The 16100-nt window shown below is 47.2% G+C and overlaps 2 protein-coding genes across 2 annotated transcripts in view; both read right to left on the reverse strand.

Moving 5' to 3' along the window:
* Positions 1 to 8256, reverse strand: part of HSF4 (heat shock transcription factor 4) — a 30057-nt gene extending 21801 nt beyond the window's left edge. The window contains exon 1 of the mRNA XM_063141210.1: positions 8134 to 8256. Coding sequence (XP_062997280.1) covers positions 8134 to 8256 — 123 coding nt within the window. The remainder of the gene's footprint in view (positions 1 to 8133) is intronic.
* Positions 8257 to 12300: 4044 nt separating this feature from the next.
* LOC134408853 (F-box/LRR-repeat protein 8-like) lies at positions 12301 to 15490 on the reverse strand. Its single transcript, XM_063141344.1, has 2 exons — positions 15327 to 15490; positions 12301 to 13282 (listed from the first exon to the last, which is right to left on the reverse strand). The coding sequence occupies exons 1-2, from the start codon at positions 15488 to 15490 to the stop codon at positions 12301 to 12303; spliced, it is 1146 nt and encodes a 381-aa protein (XP_062997414.1).
* Positions 15491 to 16100: the final 610 nt, after the last annotated feature.

Genomic DNA, 16100 nt, shown 5'->3' on the forward strand with positions numbered 1-16100 from the left:
GGATGCTCACTATTTCAGAGGGCACCTCAACCAGAAAATATCCCCAAAGGGCAACTGTGGGTCTAGGTATTTAAAGGCCCTCACCCTTCCCAGCAATGGTGTTCTTAGCAAAGTGCTGTAGGGTGGCCAGATCTATTACTTTACAGAGGGCAGTCCTCTGTTTTGGAGCTATCAGGAGACAGCCCCCTATTTGAAAGTGAACTTTATTTGATGTGATGTCCAACAAATTGGTGCCCTCTTTTTTGGTGATGCATTTCCTCTTTTTGAGTGATGCATAAGAGGCCATACTAAGTGCTGGGTACCATCAGAATACTGATACCTTACGAAGTAAGGACAGATAGATCACTACCAGAGGTAGGTCTGTCTGCTGGCTGTCAAACATCCTCCCCAGAAGAATTTGTCGGGTGCCAGGGTAAAACTTTGCTTCCACCACTGCCACCCCAAAGGCATTTAATGGTAATTTGAGTTATTAACTTTGTCATATTAATGCTGACTCTTGTTTTGTGGTCTCTGAGTCACATCAGAATATTTTTTGCTTTTTCATTATCGTTTGTGTTTCAGTTTGTAGCCTATTTTGGAGACCTTATGGTCAAAACAAACTCCTCCGCACAGGTGGGATCTTGAAATTGCTCCTGTGATGGAGGCTGCCCAGAGTGTCAGGAGACGCTCATTCTCACTCGCACCCCAAGCGCTCTGAGGGAAAATTTAGCTGTCTCCCCCAGACCTCTCATTGCTCGACCCTGGAAGAGAGCTAGGCAACAACTCATTGAATCATAGAATAGCAGAGTTGGAAGGGGCCTACAAGGCCATCGAGTCCAACCCCCTGCTCAATGCAGGAATCCACCCTAAAGCATCCCTGACAGATGGTTGTCCAGCTGCCTCTTGAAAGCCTCTAGTGTGGGAGAGCCCACCACCTCCCTAGGTAACTGATTCCATTGTCGTACTGCTCTAACGGTCAGGAAGTTTTTCCTGATGTCCAGCTGGAATCTGGCTTCCTTTAACTTGAGCCCATTATTCCGTGTCCTGCACTCTGGGAGGATCGAGAAGAGATCCTGGCCCAATTCTGCGTGACAACCTTTTAAGTATTTGAAGAGTGCTATCATGTTTCCCTTCAATCTTCTCTTCTCCAGGCTAAACATGCCCAGTTCTTTCCGTCTCTCTTCATAGGACTTTGTTTCCAGACCCCTGATCATCCTGGTTCCCTCCTCTGAACACGCTCCAGTATATAGGGTCAATATAGACCCTTTCAACATGGACACCCTCTCCCTCTCTTCCCAGCCAGCCAGCCATGACATAATCCTTATACTTGCCCCCATCTTGAAGGCTTATGCCAGCTTTCCCATCCTGATGCCCTCCAGATGTTCTGGACTTCAACTCCCATCACCCCCAGCCAGCATAGACTGTGGTCAGTAATTCTGGGGGGTGAAGTTCAAAACATCTGGAGAGCACCAGGTAGGGAAGGCTGGTTTGTGACTGAGGCACGAGACCTGGGTGTCATTCTTGACCATTCCCTGACTATGTCATCACAGGTGGGGGGCTGTTGTCTGGAGCTGCTTTTTTCAATTGCATCTGCTCCGCCAAGTTCGCCCCTTTTCATCAGAGGCCGATCTCACCACCACAGTTCATGCCCTGGTCATCTCCAGGCTTGACTACTGCAACTTGTTGTACACAGGGCTTCCCCTGAAGCAAATTCAGCACCTACCGGCTGTTCAAAATGCAGCAGGGCCAGGTTAGCCAAGGGGCTTCCAAAGTGGTCTTCCATCACTTCGGTGCCTCAAGAGCTTCATGGGCTGCCGGTGGCTGCTAGGTGCGCGACAATGTTTTGTTAACTACGTATAAAGCCCTGCCCTGCCTGGGCCCTGCTTACTTGAGTGCTCGCCTCACTCCTGTGTCCCACCATTGGCAGACTCGCTCTCAGGGGCAGGGGGCCTATGGTCCCCCGCTACAATTTGGAATGTGCAGGAGCCAGGGTCTTTTCAGTGGCTGGTCCCCAGTTGTGGAACAATTTGCCAGATTCCTACTGTCAATTGTTTTAAACACCTCTGTAAGGAATTTTTACTTTCACAAGAGTTTGGGGGAGGGATGGTTTAAATTTTAACATGGGTTGAGGGTTTTTAATGGAAATTGTTTTATGTTTTATTGTAATGCGCCACAATGCCAGAAACGGCGAGGTGGCACTATAAAAATGTTTTTAAATAAAATAAAAATAAATACCTCCAAATTTAATTGATTACACACACACACACTTTTTTCAACACCATTATAATGGAAACTGCTACAGATACAATTATGGATCTCCCAAGATTCAGTCCTTGAGAGGCAAACCTTGAAAGGCAGAGCCGCTGATTGTGGGGATGATATTTAAAAGATTTTCTTTCTAACTGATCTACAGTACGGTATTACTATCCCACACGTTTCCAACATGTATTTTATTATTACTCCATTGGTAACCATTTTTTTATTTTATTTATTTATTTATTTATTTATTTATTACATTTTTATACCGCCCAATGGCCGAAGCTCTCTGGGCGGTTCACAAAAGTTAAAACCATAATAAAACAACCAACATGTTAAAAGCACAATTACAAAATACAGTATAAAAAGCACAACCACAGAGAGAAAACATCCTGCAAGAAACATAGCTTTTAACACTTTAGGGTGGAGAAAAGATCTTGGAAATAAGCCTGCAATTCTGGCTTCTTGTTTCATACCCTAATATTTTACCCCTTGATGTGGAAATCTGATGTGCGCCTTCTCCCTTACCAACCTGCCCGGTCACTGAGGTCATCCGAGGGCCTGCTCCTGGTGGTTCCACATAGATCCATCCTCCGATTGGAATCCACCAGGGGAAGAGCCTTCAGCGTGGTGGCGCCCCTCCTGTGGAACTCCCTGCCTCTGGAGGTCAGGCAGGCGCCAACCTTGTACTCCTTTCGGCGCCTCCTGAAAACATCTTTATTCCAAGAAGCCTTTCTTTAACATGCAGCCTTGAATCTCTGTTTTTGCTTCTTTTTAAATTTTGTTTTAACTGTTTTATTCTGCGCTCTGAATTTTTTCAATGGGGAGCGGTATATACATATTCTAAATACATAAATAAATCTGGAGAACGCAACTAAAATCCTGAAATATGGCAAACTTAGCTATGAAATTCGTTGCACCTAGAGGGGGGAAAACCGTGACATTTATTCCGTAGTAGAAAAGGACATTGCAAGATCACTCAGATATATAAGAAGCTGCCTTCTACGGAGTCAAACCATTGGTCCATGCTGTTGAGCATTACCTACACACTGACTGGCAGCAGACAGAAGTCACTCCCAGACCTGTCCGGAGATGCCGGGAATTGAACCTGGGACACTGTGCGTGAAAAGCCGGGCAACAGCACTCAGCTATTGCCCTTCCCCAAAGAGTTTGATGACAATTTCAGCATGGTCCTTGAAAAGTAGCTTATCAAATTGCACATATTTCATTTTTATACATGTTTAGAAATGCCTGTGCTGCTGTAATGCCTGCCTCTAAGGGCCTTGCAATGTGGTTTATATAGGGTGGCCATATGAAAAGGGAAACAGGGCTCCTGCATCTTTAACAGTTGTACTGAAAGGGGAATTTCAGCGGGTGTCATTTGTATGCATGCACCACCTGGCGAAACACCCTCTTCAGCACAAGAGTCAAAGCTGCAGGTGCCCTGCCGTCTTTTGTATCTGATGACGCTAGGCAGGGCTCCTGCAGCTTTAACTGTTGTGATGAAGAGGGAATTTCAGCAGGTACTGCATGCATACAAAAGACACGGGCTGAAATTCCCTTTTCTATGCACAGTCAGCCCCTGTCCTCTTTTTCCTATGGTTACCCTAGCTTATATAAAGTGGGAAGGGCACGGAATGGAAGGAGAGAGCAAAATGCCAGTTGGACAGGTGAAGGCAGTGGGTGGATAGAAGAGGTGAAGGCAGTAGGAGAGGATCGATGGAGAATGAGATTCAGGAAAACCAGGGGTGTGGTAAACAAGACTCACATAAAGCAGCCAGCAGCTAGAAGAAGAGTGAACCTCCACAACAGAGGCTGGAACCCCCCCCCCCCAAAAAAAAACCTGAATGAACTGGGACAAGGAACTGTTGATGGCATGGCAGGAGTAGCACTGAACTTTACAGTGAACTGTGGCCTGAAGCTGGAGTTCTTGGTTTATCATTTTCCTAATATTGTTATTTACCAAACACTCTAAAATTCAGTAAGTTCTGCTAAATATCTATTTTGCTTGTCTTTGGAGTGATTGCAATCTGCCCCTCCTCAACCTAGATAGAGAAACCTAAAACATTACACTGCCCTGTTTTGTATCTGGTCAAGAGGGCAGGGCTCCTGCAGCTTTAACTGATGTTTTGAAGAGGAAATTTCACCAGGCGCTGCATGCATGCAAATGACACCTGCTGAAACTCCCTTTTCTATGGAACTGTTAAAGATACAGGAGCCCGGTCCTCCTTTCCATAGGGTCACCCTAGTCATGACTATCTTAAGTCCCATTCATTTCAATCGGTCTACACAAAGTAGGGCTTCAGATGGATTCTACACAATGCAGATTTTGTTTTTCTGCTTCACAATTTCAATGCTAAAGATTTACGGACCACTTACATTAAAATGAATTTCTAAGCAATGTACAAAACAACACAGAATGAGATAGTAATTGAATACTGTACACGGACCACACGATTACTCCCCTGGGGACGCTTGCTGGAAGAAGAAGTGTGTTTTCAGTAGGGTGCCAAAAACCCAGAAGGGTTGCACCTGTCTAATTGTAGTGGAAGTCCCAGGTGTGCTGCCCACCATTTAAAAAAGATTTATTTTTTAAGCATAATGTCCATTCACATCAACACTTAGGACCCTGCTGAAGCCCTGTTTCCTGGACCACCATTAGGATCTGTAAGGTTGGCGGTCACTAGAGAGAGGGCCTTCTCAGAGACATCCCTATGGCATTCCCTACCAAGAAATATATGGCAGGTTTTTAATGATTATTATTTTTGCATTTATATCCCGCCTTTCTCCCTCCGAGGAACCCAAGGCAGCATACATAATCCTCCTCCTCTCCATTTTATCCTCACAACAACAACCCTGTGAGGTGGGTTGGGCTGAGAGCCTATGACTGGCCCAAAGTCACCCAGTGGGTTTCCATGGCCAAATGAGGACTAGAACCGGGATCTCCTGACTCAAGAGTCCAACACTTTAGCCACTACACCACATTGGCTCCACGCTGGTTGCTTTTAAGAGAGTTTTAAAACCTTATTCAATTTATTTGGCTTGTAATTCAAAAAGGCGTTTTTATTTAATTTTTTTGTATTTGGCTTGTTTTAACTGGTTCATTCTTAAATTCATTTAAAACAGATTTGTGATTATATGTTTTACATTCTAAGGCTTGGGAGGCGGCTAAGGAATGCATAAAACAAAAATAAACCCAGAAGACAACGAAACATAACCGCATTTTATTGATTTCTGCTTCTAACTCCAAACTCTGAAGCATTCATAAATATTTTCGGCAGATGTCCAGGCGTGCTTAACGCCCATAAACAGTTCCTCCTGTGATAAAACAGGTACGTTTTATAAGTTACCCAGAAGATATAACACCACCTGGTTGTATCTGTACGCCGCCCTGAGAACTTATTGATATAGGGCAGGATATAAATGTTTTAAATAAATAAATACTATTTTTTTAAAACCACTATGGGGGGGGGGAATCACCTTTGTATTTTCCGTCTATGCTCCCTGTGTAATCTAAAAACCATGTATTGGGGCGGGGGGTTCCATTTCCTTCTCTCAGGCCACAGCTAGACCGAAGGTTTATCCCGGGATCATCCAGGGTTCGCCCCTGCCTGAGCACTGGATCCCCTGTGTGTCACCTAGATGAACAGATTTGACCCCTGGACGATCCAGGGATAAACCTTAGGTCTAGCTATGGCCCAAGTGTAAATATTCTTTTGATTTGACTGCATGGCTCAAACAACTGCAGGAGCAACTCTTTAGGAAAATGGAGTCTGGGATTCTACGCATACAGACCAACTGATACATTGTGAAGGCCAGTGTGCTGGAGAGTGTTGGACTGAGACACAGGATATCACTGGGTGACTTTGGGCCAGTCACTGAATCTCAGCCTAACCTATCTCACAGGGCTGTTGTGAGGATAAAATAAAGCACCATGTCAGCTGCTTTAGCTTCCTTGCAAGAGGAAAAAAGATGGGATGTAAATGTAATCCTGGAGGCAAAGGCTATCAATAGCTACTAGCCCTGATGGTTAAGTGTTATCTCCAGTATTCGAGGCAATAAGCCTGTGTGCACCAGTTGCTGGGGAACATGGGCGGGAGGGTGCTGTTGCCCCATGTCCTGCTTGTTCATCCATGGCCGGTGGCTGGTTGGCCTCTGTGGGAACAGAGTGCTGGACTAGATGGACCCTTGGTCTGATCCAGCATCAGGGCTCTTCTTATGTTCTTAATCATTATCAAAAAGTGGTAGGAGCGTGGGCTGCAGTAGAGGAGTCATACTGCCATGTGTTCCCAACATAAAAAGTTCCCCACCTGTGCTAGGTTACTACATCAGATTCAGGGCCTCGTCCCCCAATGGTTTAGAAAGTTCCTCTTTCTTCAGTGTACTACACAACTACATACAGTAAGCTTTTCATAGGATCTTGAGAGTCGGAAGGGACGCAGACATTTTGTCCAACCCCCTGCCAATGCAGAGAAATCCACAGCTACATCATCTTTGATGACTGGCCATCCATAGGGAGGGGAGAATTCGTGGTTTTTGCTTTTTCCAGCATTTGATTTTTTTAAAAAATCTCAAGTTCTACTTCTCCTGAAAGTGAAGAACTTTCTGAATCTTCCCAAGCACTTGTTTTAAAAACAAAAACAACACAGAATTCTCCCCCATCTGGACCAGCCAAATTCAATAGGTTCAGCTCTTCCCAGCAGGGAGAGGACCGTGATGTAGCTGTCAAACATGAGCAGCTTGTCAGGAAAAAAAGAGAGAGGTGGCAACCCCAATTAAGCACTAACATGGTTGAACACACAGGGATTCAAACCCAGGCTTTTAAGCACTCAAAACCCTGGGCCTTGATGAACAAATCATTTTAACCTCAAAAATGGAGAACTTTCCAAATTTTGATAAATTCTCATAAAACCGAAACAAAAATTTTCAGCTGGACAGCCAGCTCCTGTTTAAAAAACCTCCAAATGAACATTCACCACCTTTCGAGACAGGCTGCTCCACTGTTAAAAAGCTCACACCATCAGGGGGTTCTTCATAAAGTTGAGAAGAAAACGCCTTTCTTGCCATTTTGAACTGAGCAGTCTAGACACTTCCATGTGGAGCAACGGAAAACAAATTTGCTCCATCATCTAGGGCTGGATCTACACTATTGCTTTAAAGCGCTTTATAACAGTTTTATAGTACTTTAAAGCAGTAAAAGCACTTTATAACTGTTATAAAGCGCTTTAAAGCAGTAGTGTAGATCCTGCCTAAGTAATAGAGCTCCATAGATTTCAATATGGGCATGTTTTTGCCTTTTAATGCACTCTTCTCCAGGTGGAACACATGAACGCCCACACACCTGCACTCTGAAGAGCTACAGGTCACAATCCCAACCTCTGACACTGTAATCTGATCTGTAGATAGGGTTTTACCACGGAGTGAGCCCCATTGAAAGTAATGGAACTTCATTCTTCTAAGAAAACATGCATAGGATCAGTCTGGTATGTATCTGTAAAACCACTCACCCTTTGAGCCTGTTCAGACAGCACGCTAAGCCATGGTTAGTCCACTAACCCGTTGGCAGCAAGTGGTTAGTAAGCGTGGTTAAACCATGGTTATGCAGCCACCATAGTTAGGAATGGTTTACACACACACCCCAAGTCATGGTTCACATGAGATGCTAAGACATAATGTTTAGCTCAAAACACTTAGCCACCGGGGTTTAGTGCATTGTGTGAACAGAGCCGCTCTCTCTCACTAGCCTAAAAAGACGGAAGTTTGATTTCTAACATAGCACCTAGAAGTTGCTTCGACGATGGACTTGACAATACACAACACCCTCAAATGTGCTTAGAAGTTGATTTTCTCATCCTTTTCAACTTCAAACCAGCAGCCTCTAACATCAGCTGTACTCACTATGCTCCAGCAGATAAGATGGTTGGTCTCTGGATCTTCCACCAGCGTCCACAGCTTGGTGAGGAACGCTGGCACGTTACTGGAGTAGCCATCCATAGCCAAGGAAGTGGATGAATCCTGCATAGTTTTTGCAATGGGCTGACTACCCAAGTCCCATACCTTCCCCTCTCTTTCTCCCTCCCGCAAGTGTCAGAGGGAGAAAAGAGCCATTTAGTGATCCAGGCAGCGAGGAGAAAACACCCTCCAACCAGTCACGTCAGCAGAGCTCCTGGCTCCCTTCCAAGCTCAGCACAATGTGGGGGCATGGCCAATGGCAGGGAACAATGCCACGGAGTGAAAGCGCACCGCATTTGATCACACAATGCCGTGAATAAAGATGCAGCATCATGCAAAGAGAATACCCTTGCTTGCACAAACACAGTGGGCTGGGGAGGTCAGCAAACCATGGGGAAGAGCTAGCTGTCTTTCACATACACAACCTGAAGGAAATGCCTGCTCCAAGCCCTTCAGGCTCCCGTTGCTTCCGTTTATTCGGCTTCTAGCCTGCACCTGAACCAGACCAGGGGTGTTTCCAGCAGAAGGCATGCAGCCTGAAGAGGTCAAGCAATTAAATACAAGCCTTACAGTAGGCCTAATGCCCGTCAAGTGACAGTAGCAGAGTTAACAACGGAATAACGGGCTCAAGTTACAGGAAGTCAGATTCCAGCTGGACATCAGGAAAAACTTCCTGACTGTTAGAGCAGTACGACAATGGAACCAGTTACCTAGGAGGGTTGTGGGCTCTCCCACACTAGAGGCATTCAAGAGGCAGCTGGACAGCCATCTGTCAGGGATGCTTGAGGGCGGATTCCTGCATTGAGTAGGGGGTTGGACTCGATGGCCTTGTAGGCCCCTTCCAGCTCTACTATTCTATGATTCTATAAGCGTGCCACCTGGTGCCGAGGGCTGATGTGTGGGACAGTCAATGGCCAAGGGCAGCTAGCATCATCCCAGGGCTCGTGCCAGCTTGGGGGGGCTCTCTCCGATGGCCCTTCCTGGAACCTACTACAGGTCCTCCCCAGCCAGCCAGCTGATGACTGAAACAGCCTTATAAAGCAAGATGGTCCCAAAGCTATGCTCCCCAAGTAGGCATTCCTAATTAAATGCAAGAGGCAGGAGAACGTCATGATTGTGTTTCTCCTCCCACACCCATCAGAGCAGTTGGCATCCACACCCGGGACAACATCCATGGGTGGAGGCTATATGTGTCAACGCCAGTCAGTACGCCACAGGTTAGGCCATGAAGAGCAAGGGCGTCGAGTCTCTCTCGGTCCGAATTCCATGCCGGAGAAGCTCTCGGGGGCCACATTCTGGTAGTGGGCGGGGCCAAAGGCAAAAGGGGCGGGGCCAAAATACAACCCCGTTTTAACTTAATGCTCTTGCTGCAGTCAGTAAGCCTTAGGAGAGGAATTTCATCCTTTTAGACGGGAGGGAGGAGTGCATAAAAGTTGGGAAACTATCCAGTGATCAGGGCCAAAGGAGGTGGGGCAGAGAGACTGAGAGGGGGTGGATTGGGATCTCAGGAAGGCCGGATTTGGCACCTGGGCTTGAAGTTCCCCACCCCTGATCTAGAGCGAGTGATAGGACCCACACACTTGGCACCAAAAGTTGCCTGGTAGGAATCCTAGAGGTGCTACTTGCCCTCAAATCCCCATCTATAGGACAGAGTTGCTCCTATATTACTTCTGCCTGTGATGCTGCCGTTAGAGGGATACTCTTCGAGAAGAATGCCCACCGTCTCCTGGCGGAGATAGTAATTCTCAAGAAAGGAACAGCGACGTGAGAATTTGACTACCGTGCGACAAGGCCGCTTCTGGAAGGCAGGGTTCCTGCGCTGACAGGGCCAGTTGCAATCTTAGGAAACTCATTTAGGTGACCCTGGGAAGAACCAACAGGCAAGTGGTAGAGTCCCATGAGTCATGGCCGAAACCTGAAGTGGGTGTGTGGGTGTTTAAGTAGGGGTGGGTACTGAGATCAAGAACTGAAAATGTAAATAACTGGAGAGGCAAGGAGACGCAGCAAGCCACCAGCCCTCCTGAGAACCTCCTCCGTAAGGGTTCCTCCTCCACCGATTCTCACCACCTACAGCCAATGCCAGCAGCTTTTATGGCGGCGGGTGAGAGGGAGAGCAGGGCCGTTCTACCAGCCCTGCTTCCTTTTTTCCTCCTCCTTCCCCATCCCTTCACTTGTATGTCATGTCCTTTTAAGACGGTAAGCTTGCAGGGAAGGAACGCCTTGTTTAACTGTAGCAAGGCGCCCTGGGACCCTTTGATGACTAAGTAGGCTAAAAAGTATTCTAAATAAATTGCCCCCATCCCCAAGTGAGCGGAAGTTAAAAAAAAGGAATCTTTCCCTACCAACTTCTGTCATATCCCCATGTATCTGCTGCAGAACTAAATCAGGAGACTGGAAAGTTTCCTTCTCAGCAAGTGCTTTAAAAGTACAACTAGCTGTACCCGACGTAACATGCGCCATTGTAGCATATCTTAAAGTTTAATTAAATATCATCGCAGGGGCGCCGGCTGCTTGGAGGCCTCCGATACAGCGCCTTCTGGCAGACCTGGGGGGCAGGGAGATCGAGCAGGTGTCCCCCTCTCCCTGGGGTTCCTGTCAGCCTTGGGCCACCTGCCCAGCTTGCATGAGGTTAGGCCGAGGCCTGGGCTCGCAGCAGATGAGCAGCCTCCCACCTGGCCACCAAGGGCCCCAGTCGCGCCTCGCTCATGCTCCAGACAGTGGTGCTGCCCCTTCGTTTGGGGGGGGGGGCGAAGACGCAGAAATGGGGGTAGGATTACCTTGGAAAGCCCGGAGGAGTCGGGCGAGTGTCTTAGCAACCTGTATCCACTGATGTTACACATTATTACTGTTGCTTAGCAACCTGTATCAGCTGAAGCCTTTACGGAAACATACCTAAGCATTTTATATATATATATAGAATAGTTTTAGGCTGGTGAGTAGGGGTGGCCAAACAGGCAAGAACTCGCTCCGCCGCCCCCACGAACCGGGCTGTGCGAGCCTCCGCTGGGCACTCGTGAGGAAAGGGCCAGAAGCCAGGGCGGGCAGCAGCCGAGTGCTCGCAAAGCTCACAGGCGCTTGGCAACAGCCCACCCTGGCTTCCGGCCCTTCCCCCTGCTGCATTAATGGCGTGAAAGGGAGAAATGAGCAATTTCCAGAGGCTCTGGAAATCATACACACACACACTGCACCAATGGGGGAGAATGTTAATAGGGCCTTTAAGGCCCTCGTAGGCTTGGGGAAGGGGCAATTTCCAGCACCACTGGAAATCGCGCATTTCAGGAGCCTCAGGAAATCGCACGCTTGCCCCTGCTGTGTTAACAGTGGGCACCATTAACGTAGCGGGGGGGCGGAAGCCATGGCAGACCCACGCCCGAGGGGGGCTCATGAGCGCAGGCCCGCCCTCGCAACGAATGCATCCAAATGGATCCGTGAGGTCTGGATGCAGGGCGTCCCCTGCCCTCACAGACTGCGTGGGGCCCTTGCAGGATCCCTACTGGCGAAACTGCAAAAACCCTAAAAGGAGAACTAACAAGTTAACCAACATCCATAAGCAATCTGGAGAAATTAGCCTCCAGCCCATCTTCCCATCACATCCCCACAACCTTGACTCACGGCAGTTAAGAATATGCTGTAAAATAAGTTTGGGGTGTATTTGCATAAGCTTTTTACCCCCACAATCAGCAAAGCCATGAAATAATGTGCATATTATATGCAAATCTTTATTGTGATAAGTCTCCATGATCTCTGAATTACTCTAAAAAAGCTGCAGAATGTTAACATCGGCAGCATATAAAACGTTTTAAAACAACCAGTGTTCACGGAAAAGAAAGACACTGGTTTTAAGTAAATCGGCTTGTGCTCTCACCTTGTGGGATTGTGGATTTGGAATTCAGTAGGCCATATCGCTGCCCCCCGCTCGGGCTTATTTTAAGATGTGTCCACACACCACAGATCCAAAACAGCCGTGTTTCCTCCAGAAGTAGTAAGTTGCCCCATCCGTAGATAAATTCTATCACTTCCTTATGCTAAGCAAAGAGTCAACAGCAGTACCCCAAAGAACATGGCAGGCTTGAGCTCCAAAATGGCGGGAGGCAGCCACACCGAGCGGCCAAGTCACCTGACCACCGTCATGGGAGCGTCACGGAAAAGCACCAGCGGCGACAGCGTGTACCTTCTCAAACCCGGGCAGTGCCGGAGGAAAGCGCTGATCACGTCTGGGCTAACCACACAGTTGCAATGGATCTCCTTCAAGCGCGTGCATGCTTTGGCTATTTCTACGAGCAAGGAGTTGAGCAGGGCCGAGGGAGCTGTGTAAAGGACCAGCTTCTCTAAAGTCCGGCTGTAGCTTTTGGTAATCAGCCTCACCAAATCCGGCGCGTGCGTGAAGGTGTTAAACTGCAGCACAAAGATGGGCACGCTGGGCTTTAGGATTTCAAGCATCTTTCTGGTAGTGACTGTAGGAGCAAACTCCAGCTCCACTCGGAGCTGCGGATGTCTCTCTCTCAGCTTAATCCACAGCTCTTCGGGGATGTCGGTGTCCAGCCCTTCGTAGAAGAGCTCCAGGCACTTGAAGGGTCCCCTGTTTGGGTTCCCCAGTTCCTGAAACACATCCTTCGACAGGCTGGTGTAAGAGATGCCCAAGGTCGAGAGCTTTGGGCAGGCCCTCAGCACCTCGACGACCGGCTCCTGCCTGAGGATGATGACCCCTGGGGCGCGGCTGTTGATGAACAAGGTGCGCAAGTTTGGGCTGCTGCAGGCGATCATTGCAATGATCTTGTTGTCGAGAGTGAAAGGCATTTTCCGCAAGTCGATATACTGAAGGTCCATCTTGTCTGTGCCTTGGCAAAGCCCCCAGACACTGCGCAGGAGATCTTGGCCCGAATAAAAGAAGGGGCTTTTTCCAAAACACACTATAATCAAGGCCTGTAACTTGCGGCTCTTCCAAGCCATCATATCCAGGAAGTTGATGACGCACTTCCGGTTTAACTCCAGGGACAGATCGAGTACAACTTTCAGGCGTCTGATGTGGCCCAGGAACAGCTGCAACCTCAACAACCTGTTGTAACGTTCGTCTTCTTCGTCCTCTGAGTTAAAACTGGAAGAGGATTGGGCGGGGGAAGAAGTCACATCTACAGCACTGACCAAGTTTCAGGCAAGGAAAGCTTTGCACCCGTTCCCTGCAAAGCTGCTAGGACTCATTTATAGCCATTCTGAATTTATCGTTATTATATCCCGCCTTCCCCCACCCCCAATACTGGGACTCAACACGGTTTACAAAATTAAAACATATAATAAATTTACAAAAGTTAAGGTAGAATTAAACTCCCAGTAAAATTAAAAACATTTTTTTTAAAAAAAAAATTAAAGCAGTAGCAATGTAAAATAAAATCCAATACATTAACACAGGCCCAGAGTATTTCCAAAAGCCTGCCAGAACAAAAAAGTTTCTGCCTGGCTCCAAAAGTGTAGCAAGGAGGGAGCCAGTCTAGCCTCCCTGGGAAGGGAGTCCCAGAGCCTTTGAAGGCACAAGCCGAGATGGCACAAACCAGCAAACGTGGCCGCTGTGCCGTCTCCATTCCGTGGTGGGTGGGGCCAATACCAAACATACGAGAGTGTTTTAGCTTAAGGCCCTTGCTGCCAGTACCTAAGCATCAAGAGAGACAACTCAAGTTTTGCAACGTAGGGGGGAAATGGGCCAGAGGCGGGAAAACAACAAATGATCCGTGGTGTGGGAAAAGGACCTGGCATTTGGGGAAACCCCCAGGAATGAGGTTCTCCGCCCCTGATGTAGATTTTCCTTGAGCGCCCCTTTGCGGTGACATGAATAAAACCAAGCTTTGTTGCTTCTCAACACGACCGTAGCGTTTCTGGGCCCATACCCGTTGCCGGCATTTAGGTCAAGGGCAGCCAGCTTTTGCATTCTCAGACCCATAGCCTGAAGCGTCCAACCTCATCACAATGGTCCAGTCTTGAAAATGCAGACAGCGAAACGATTTATTTATTCGTTACGTTTATAGCCTGCCCTTCCTCCAAGGAGCCCAAGGCAGTGTTCATGATCCTCCTCCATTTTATCCTCACGACAACAATCCTGTGAGGTAGGTTAAGCTGAGAGTCAGCAACTGGCCCAAAGTCACCCAGTGGGTTTCCATGACTGAGTCGGGACTAGAACCCGGGTCGCCTGAGTTCCGCTTGAACACACTAACTACCACACCACATTGACATTTTCGCATTAACAGCTGGGTGGGCTGGGGTTGTTCCTTAAACCCATTTAACATTATTATTTATTTATTATTACATTTATATTAGGGTGACCATATGACCGGATTTGCCTGGATTTGTCCGGGTTTTTGGTGACAAATCCGGGAGGGGGAGGGGAAATCCGGATTTTTCCAATCTTCCCCAGCCAAAGAGCAGCTCTAATGGGAATTAACAAAAATGCTTCTAACTCCGTCATTTTTAAAGATAAAGACATGAAACTTGGCACGATGGTAGCTCTTAGGAAAGGCTTTAGTCATACCAAATTTGAAACAGATCTATTCATCCATTGATTTTTTAGGAATTTTTTAATAATTGAGGTTTTAAAATTATTATTTTTAAAATCGTCATTTTTAAAAATAAACAGATGAAACTTTGCACCATGATAGGTTTTAGGTAGAGATTTAGCCATACCAAATGTGAAACAGATCCGTTCATCCATTGATTTTTTAGGAATTTTTTTAATAATTGAGGTTTTAACATTATTATTTTTAAAATTGTCATTTTTAAAGATAAAGAGATGAAACTTTGCACTATGATAGGTTTTAGGTAGAGCTTTAGCCATACCAAATTTGAAACAGATCCGTTCATCCATTGATTTTTTAGGAATTTTTTAATAATTGAGGTTTTAAAATTATTTTGTAGAACAGATTTGTCTTAAATGTGTGCTGTAAAATCAGACATATGACCAAGGCTATGTTCGGGTGGGCACGCCCCCTTGGTACTAGACATGCCCCTCGGGGGCCGACGATGTTGTCCTCCTTTTTGGTTTCCAAAATATGGTCACCCTATTTATATCCCACCCTTTTCCCTCTGGCAGGGTAGCTCACATGCCCCCCCCCTTCCTCCTCTCCATTTTATCCACACAACAACCTTCTCCTTACTTGATCTCTGTAAAGGTCCAGACAGGACCAGTACAAACAACAGCATCCCAGTGCTTGCACACATGTGAGGCGGCTAGCCGACCTCGGACAGGCAGGAAGGAAAAGATGTAAACCAGAATTTCTGCCGGGATGTAGTTCCAAACGTCTCTGGTTGCGCTGAGCATCCTCTGTGCCATCGGCTGTGACTCTCTCCTCACTGAAACACAATTTGCCACCACAGATGAAAGACCATCAGCTTATGAAGTGAATTCCAAGGATCACATTCCGAAGGGCGATGCCCGCAGGGCCATTTCCCAGTCGAAAAGCAAGAAATTCTCCCAAAAGTTGAAGTGGTCTTGTGTAAGGGACAGAGCCGGCCCTACCATTAGGCAGAGTGAAGCCTAATGGTAGCAGATGGTGTGAGATGCCAGCAAGGTACTGTATGACATGTAGGCTGCCCTCTGCCCCCTAAGTGAGCTGCCCCATTGTCAGTGTTGAGATAAGAGTCAACTGACAGTCCAGTAGGCTTTTGTACATGGAATGTGAGGGCCGCCATCTTGCAGCAAAACATCTTGGGCCACCACTAGTACTAGACCACACTAAGAAATATCTCGACACGCAATGATAAGGAAATCAGTGAATTTACTACAAGGAGACTCTTTCCCAGGGCCACGTTTACCATGCGATCAGGAGGGGAAGTCCCCTCGTGACGTTCTGAGTTTACAGCTCAAAGGTGGGAGCCCTCTTCCCTAGGTCTTCTGGTTGCGGGGCAAAGAGGACACAGAGAGTGGAGAA

The sequence above is a fragment of the Elgaria multicarinata genome, chromosome 14, assembly GCF_023053635.1.
Source record: "Elgaria multicarinata webbii isolate HBS135686 ecotype San Diego chromosome 14, rElgMul1.1.pri, whole genome shotgun sequence".
Classification (NCBI taxonomy): domain Eukaryota; kingdom Metazoa; phylum Chordata; class Lepidosauria; order Squamata; family Anguidae; genus Elgaria; species Elgaria multicarinata.

What these genes read in the sequence shown, in the direction of transcription:
- LOC134408853 (XM_063141344.1), bottom strand. Translation starts at nt 15,490, where the DNA reads ATGCTCAGCGCAACCAGAGACGTTTGGAACTACATCCCGGCAGAAATT. An exon ending in TGGACCTTTACAGAGATCAA is followed by an intron (nt 13,283 to 15,326) that starts GTAAGGAGAAGG and finishes ATCCTCTTCCAG; the next exon opens with TTTTAACTCAGAGGACGAAG.